The following is a 7,525-nucleotide window of genomic DNA, read 5'->3' on the forward strand; positions in this document are numbered from 1 at the left end:
AATACTAACATGAATTGGAAAAGCATATATCATTAACATCACAAAATACATAAGAATTCCGTGTTTTACAACTAATCTCAACAAATAGGAAAAGCCCTCCATGGTGGAGAACTTAGGGTTCTACAAAATTGAAGAGACAAGGAAGAAATTGGAACCAAAGAGAAGATGCAAAGTCTTTCCCAAGGTTTTTGGCAGCTGCTTCATGCTCCATTTGCGCCTCCCTTTCACATCTCCATCTCCAATTTGTGACCCATCTTCTTCCTCAACCCAAAAGGGGCAAAATCACCATTGGTGAAGCTTGAAGACCCAAGGAGGAGTGGGATAGCTTCCCAACACCCCAAATAGCCTCCAAGGGCCTCTCCCAATCTCTCTAGGTGAAGAATGAAGTGTAGGAGGAGAAGAATGCCCCAAAAATCGTGAGACCCATGTTTAAATAACCCATTTTGATACATCAGCGGAAAGTCACGCCCAACGCCCCTTCTGGGGCGCCCGAGCGCCAAATTCTAGGCAAAACAACGAAGCAAAGGGCGCCCAGGCGTGAAATCTACAGAAAAAGGCCGCTCAACGCCCCCAGGGACGCCCGAGCGCTATTTTGTGGCGCCCGCGTGCCCTTTTGGGGGCGCCCGGGCGTGAAAGTTTTGACAGCATTCTAAAATTCAGGCTCTTGTGCGATTCCAAAGGCGTCCAACATGGGTATTTGCTTCAAATTGATCTTTTATTGTCCCAAAACATGTTCCCTTGAGTTCTTGCTTGTTTTCCTCCACTAGAATTGCTTCCTATTCATTTATTTCACACACTCAAACATAGAGGTTAGAGATAAAAACAAACATATACTAAATAAAACACAAGAAAACTAGGAAATACACTAAACTCGAGGATAAAACAAGGTAAAAGCTATGAAGGAGTTGATTTGTTCACAAAATATACACACATAAACACGTTAAATAAACCGTTATCACCAAGTCACAAGGTTTTTTTTTTTTTTTTCATTAAGCTTATCATTAACACTGAAGCTACGTAGTTTTCTTTTAACCAAATTTCAACCAGCTACGCATGTTGAGTGTAAAATGGACCTTTTCACACTTCACCGGAAAACCTAAACTTTCACTTAGCCGAATCCTCGTCAACAACGAACTTCCTCTCAAGAGCACTCACGACGAGAAACGGGTCCCACTTCACCAACTCCAGCACCCTCTTGTTGTTGCTGTCAACCGATATTTTGAAAAAGTCAGGGTATTTGGTGACCCTATCGTGGAAATCGTCGGGGATGCCGAAGAGGTTCTACAGTGGTGGTGGATTTTGCTGAAGGGGATGCGATTGTGCACGAACATCATGAGGAGTTTATGAACCTTCTCCACGTGGTTGACTTCCATTGCATCCATGAGGGAGTGCTCCTCAGTGAGAAGATACTCCATGAGATAAGTGAAGTCGAGCCAAGACTTGTTGTCTGTGTGAGGGTAGGTTTGAAAGAGGAGGGGGTGGCGTTGGAGGAAGCGGGAGACCTTACGACCGCAAGGGAGTGTGGAAGGAGATTAAGGGAGAGAAGCTTGAAGATGCAAGGAAGGAGGTAGAGGGAGGGAAAGAAAGAAGCAATGTCAGAAAAAGTAAAAATGATCTGACACACAGTTGGCCAACTTAGTCTAATTTTAACGGCGTTGGTTTTGGAGGACGATAAATTATAGTTTTCTTAAGAACAAAGATCAATGTGTACCAAAATTTGAAAAATGGACTAAAACTAAAATAACTTGATAGTTAAAAGATTAAAAACATATTTAACCCTTTTATTTATATAGTTTAATATATTTCACTTGTCAAAAAGAAATATTTATTATTATTGAATTAAAAAAACTATATCCATTAAATTTTAAATTTTAAATAAAAAAATAATGAAAATTTAAAACATCATCCCATTATAATTTTGTATCCAAATTAAAAAAATATAAACATATTAATTTATACCTAAAATTAATGATTGAATTTATTTATTTTACACATTTGACTATATACATACCTATATTTTTATATTTTACCTTGACGGTATTTAATGACCACCTTTTCCAATTATAACTTTTTTCATTCACAAAATTTAAACTCAAAATTTTATTTAAAGAACCAAATCTAATATCACCGAGAAAAACAATAGCTATGTAAAAATTAATTTATTTTTAAATGACAATAATGGCTAAGTTTAACTTATCTTTGTTGTTTGAGTAATGAACAAACAAAATAATTTCAATTAATCACCTCGAGCAATTATGTTTTTAATATTTATCAGAAAACATTTTATTAAAGAATGACAATTAAAGCGTATTTATGTTTGTACGAAAACATTAAAAAAAAAGAAGAGAAAAGTTAGCAGGTAATTCATTTGTACTCCATTAATTCAGCCTTTGATATAACCCAAGAAAGATTATTTACCAAAATTAGAAAACATTTTCTCTTATATTTTAAAAACCTTTTAGATAAATTTCTACGTGATAATAATAATTACAAAAATTGTTGATTTTGATTGAATTGCATTTTTCTTAATTAAGACAAAAAAAAATGTTGATTTAAACATAACACAACTAGGTAGGTTGATATAAAGCAGAATAGAAATAAGATTTATTAGTTATAAAATTTAAAAGAGAGAATAAATATAAAGCAAAATCAATTGTAATATATTCAAAGAGTTAAAATAGGCAATAAAATAGAGTATTATATTTATTATTACATAAATTAAAGACTTCAAAAAGGTTCATGGAATGTAATAAAATCTCAATGAGAGTTAAAAGAAGTATTATATTAAAAACATTTCAATCACATTTTTCTTTAGAAATAAAAAAAAACTATATAAACATACTAAATAAAAAAAAATTTAACAATTTTTTTTTAAAATTTTCTTATAAATTTAAGCAAACTAATTAAGTAGTGACATATATTCTGTTGTAAAATGGTAGTTAAAAAGAGTTGTTAATGTATTAGGATTTATTAAATAATTAAAAATTAAAAAAGAAAAAACATTAAATCTAAAATATACTTATGCCAAAAGATGGATCCACCATATTTTTGTGTTTCCCTCATTTTGGCTTTGGATGGTCTTTCTTCCATCTTGACAAAATTACACTCCTACTTGTTCTTGCACCCACCACCATAACCACATGACCAATGACCTATGACCATATCATAATTTTTTTTTTCCTTTTGTTTTTGGGTTTTGGTATCCATGGACACCGTCTATTCGATTGCCCCATCTATCTTTTTCCCTAAAAGCACAACCCGCTTCCTACATAAAGCTGGTTCCTTTCCTCATTCTCCCATTCCACATTTCACTCTATGCTCAACACTGTCACATGGGTTTTCCATCTCATTTCAAAATGCCCCACAGAGTTATTTTGTTCCCTTAGCCCCACCTACCCCTTTTGATGACGCTGCTGTTGTTCTAGCACAGCCGTTTTTGCATCAATGGCTCATAACTCAGAGAACAGCAGCACCTGCTTTCATGATGATTTTGAATGTGATGAAGCGGATGATTCTAGAATCTTTCATTGCTGGAACCACCGGAAGCTTGACTCTGGATATGAGGATGGTGGTGGATCGGAGGAATTAGCATGTGCTGTGCCCCAGAGTGAGGAAACTGTGAGGGCTATGGTGGCGAGAGAGAGGGAGCATTTCCCGAGGGTTGATTACTTGCAGAGACTAAGGAGCGGGAAGTTGGACTTGGGTGTCAGGAGGGACGCACTTGATTGGATTTGGAAGGTAATCGTTATGTTGATTTCTGGTTTTTGATGTTTCAAGTTTCCATTTTCATTCGACGAGCATCACAAATAAACCATTTAATTAGCTCTTTTTTTATTTGTTTATTGATTTGTGTGGATTCTTGCCTTGGTGGGTTGGGTGTTTTTAATGGGATTTGAGTCGTATGAAAGAGTTATTTTTGTCTGGCTCTAATACCAGTTTTAATGCAATGTTGGCTTTCTTATGGAGTTTCAATTGGCTTCTGCAAAAAATAAAAAAAATAGAAATGGTTAATGGTTTTGTCTTCACTTTTGAATTTTCAAGTTAAGGTATCGCCAATTCTTATCAAGTTGTTGAAGTTCTTAAGTTGATGCTAGTTTTCCCTTTCCTTTTAGAAATGAATTCTGTTTCATACTGGTTGAAACCGTGTGATGAATGTGTCAAATCACAATCTTTTTTATTTAACTGGGTTAATTGTGTTAGTGACTGGCTTTTTATTTTTATAACGTGATCAACAGGCTCATGCTTATTTTGGCCTTGGACCCTTGAGTTTTTGTTTGGCTGTGAACTACTTGGATCGTTTCCTATCGGTTTTTGACTTACCGGTAAGATCAAATTGCCTGAAAGTTTATGTTTGTGCTTTACTAGGTTTATTTTAATTACCTAATTGGTGTTTTTGGTCTCTTTTGTTGGTATGTTTAGAAAGGTGTAAGTTGGACTGTGCAATTGTTAGCTGTAGCGTGCTTATCAATTGCAGCTAAAATGGACGAGATTAGAGTGCCTCAATCTGTAGATTTACAGGTATAGTAGAATCTTGCAATCTTGTCTTAAATATGATTTTGTTATGTATATTACCCTCTAATTTCCCCATCGATATTGATGATGAGCAGGTTGGGGAACCAAAGTTTGTGTTTGAAGCTAAAACCATTAAAAAAATGGAACTACTGGTCTTAAGCAAGTTGAGATGGAAAATGTATGCATTAACTCCTTATTCCTTCATAGAATACTTCCTTAGCAAGATCACTTGTGAGAAGCACCCAACAAAATCATCCATTGCAATATCAGTGCAGCTCATCCTCCGTATAATCAGTGGTATTCTCATTACTCTTTGAATATTTGGACCTTCTGTACTCTTGTTTTCGTTGAGGTGTGCCGAGTTTGAAGAGTGCTTTTCGGGAAACAATTATAGGTATCGACTTCTTGGAATTCCGGCCTTCTGAAATTGCTGCTGCGGTGGCAATTTCTGTTTTAGGAGAATCACAAGCGAAAGATATGGATAAGTCCATTGCTGATCTCTTTATAGTAGAGAAGGTGAGGTTGTTGTTCCCAAATAGAGCATGTAGGGATGAGTTTACCTTGATCTTGTTGAATTGATAATAGTGAACGGTTCTGACTTGTGTTATGCAATTTCCTTTCATTTTGCAGGGTAGAGTTCTAAAGTGTGCTGAATTGATAAGAGATTTGTCCTTGAACAATGTTGCTGCTAGTGTAGGAAGCAAGGTGCCAGATGTGCCTCAAAGTCCTATGGGTGTGATGGATGCCACTGGGTGTTTAAGTTATAAGAGTGATGAATTAACAGTTGGATCATGTTTAAATTCTTCACATGATAGTCCAAGTCCAAACACTAAGAGTAGTAAAGCAGAAGGACCTTCTAACGAACCTCCAAGTGATGAAATGTGAATTTTCTTCCTTCACCAAAGTTCATTTTGTTTGGTTTGTCTTGGAATTCCTTGGAAACATTCTCAACAAGAGTGTGCTTCGGATTAATAAGATGTGAATTTAAGTGATTCCGTGGGTAAGAGGTGTTAACAGTTTTGGTTTATAGTCAGATTAGTTGAACAGCTACAAAAACTTAGGATGTGGAGGCACAGGCACAACATGCCAAGTATGAATGTAATATGTGGAGGTGAGAGCTATAGTTATTGTTCATGTGAAATGATCATAACTTGTCATTTTGGAAGAGAATTGATACATAAAGTAATTTTTGTTGGGTTGTTTATGAATTTTGTAGGAAAAACACAAATAAACATTGCAATTTAAGCAAAAGGAAATATCATATAGTGCCTGAAAACAATCCAATATTTAGAAAGAACTAAAATGTTTCTTAACAAGGTTGATTTGGGTGCTTGTAACATATATCCAAGAAGCAAGAATTAACGAGACCAACGTCAATGCTTTGTTGGGTCCTTCTTGGTGTCTTCGATTGAGACCAACACTTAAAATTCTTCTATGCTGAATGTCTATGAATTGTGATGGAAGGCCTACCTTTGCCAAAGCTTCTATGTTTTAGTCACTGACCAGTCAACATGCAAGTATATTAGGTTGGATAACTTCACCACCGACCAAACAACACTAAGGGTGTGTTCACTTGGAGGTGATTGGGGGAGAGTGATTGAGTAAATTTGAGGGTAATTTTTGTTGTTTTTTATTTGAGTGAATTTGGAGATAAACGAGAGTGAATTTTGAAATAAAATTTGTGAGAATTGGTGTAGGATTTAGTTTATATGACAAATTAAAAAAATTACTCTCAATCACTCAAATAAATAACAAAAAATATTATCTTCAAATTCACTCAATCACTCTCTCCCAATCACCTGCGATCATTCCAAGTGAACGCACCCTAAAGAAAACAAAAAACCTCACATCTGTTTAGTGGGACAAGACTGACAAAACAAAACGAAAAGGATATGAGGGCATTTCACTAGATTCGGGAAAGTTATACTAATTCAGAAAATTTAGTTACTTTTATTCATATATATTTACATGTTTAAGAAAATATAGTAACTTTTATGACATAAATGATCTTTTTATTTCAATTATATTAATTATTTTATTATATATTTCTTTATCTTCTTACTTTCTGTAAAGAGTGTATAAGTACAGTTCTTTTATATTTTAAATGCTTACTAGTTAAACGCTTTTGCTAATCTTAAAAGACGTCATTTCTTTGCAATTTTTATACGATAAAAATATACATATAAAGAATCATGTAAAAGATGCATAGATTTAAAATAAAGTACTATATACAACGTCAAAAGTAAGAATGTATTAACTCTTCACCAGCAATGCATGTAATAGTTGATATACAATGTGGTGGCGAAGAAGAAGTCGACTGTGAAAGAGGCATTCGGTATGGATGTCAATACTGGTGGAAGACAACGAAATTATTTGCTCAGTACGGTTTTTTCTCTATAGCCGTGATATTTAATTTAGTTTTTATATTTATTATTTTAGTTTATTTTCTTTTAAAATGAATCAAATTTTCTTTTTCTTTTTTTTTAATTGAGATTAAATTTAATTTTAATATAAATATTGAAATTTTTATTAAATAATTTAGAAGGAAATTTTTAAAAATGGTGATTTTGTTGTAATTTTAAAAACCTTTAATTTTAAATTAAAAATATTTATTAAAAATTTAAATTCTAAAAAATATCAGTATATATAATAACTAAAATTTAATTTTAATTTTAAAAAAAACAAATTTATTTTATTAAAAAAAATAAAACTAAATTGAACAAAATAAAAAAATATAAAAATTAAATTAAATATAAAACATTCACATAACATTTTCATAAATGAAAAAGAAATAGAAAAGCCACAAACCAATAAACATTGTTCATTAATTATTTAAACAACGTTAATAAAAAAATTAAATTAAATAAAATTAATGAATACTTAAACTAAATTAAACAAAAATTATTAAGATTAAATTGAATAAATTTTAAAAAATAAAGACTTAAGTCTTAAATTTAATATATAATTACTATATATTAATTTATTATTATTAATATATAAATAAATTGTATAA

General features: G+C 32.7%; 1 protein-coding gene across 1 annotated transcript; it reads left to right on the forward strand.

The window, feature by feature from the left end:
* The first annotated feature begins 3,101 nt into the window (after positions 1-3,101).
* Positions 3,102-5,716, forward strand: LOC106777118 (cyclin-D4-1). Its single transcript, XM_014664644.2, has 6 exons — positions 3,102-3,738; positions 4,236-4,322; positions 4,420-4,518; positions 4,608-4,809; positions 4,907-5,028; positions 5,143-5,716. Exons 1-6 carry the CDS (start codon positions 3,445-3,447, stop codon positions 5,395-5,397), a joined length of 1,059 nt encoding a protein of 352 aa, XP_014520130.1. The 5' UTR covers positions 3,102-3,444; the 3' UTR covers positions 5,398-5,716.
* The last annotated feature ends 1,809 nt before the right edge of the window (positions 5,717-7,525 follow it).

Source organism: Vigna radiata, chromosome 11 (genome assembly GCF_000741045.1).
Source record: "Vigna radiata var. radiata cultivar VC1973A chromosome 11, Vradiata_ver6, whole genome shotgun sequence".
Classification (NCBI taxonomy): Eukaryota; Viridiplantae; Streptophyta; class Magnoliopsida; order Fabales; family Fabaceae; genus Vigna; species Vigna radiata.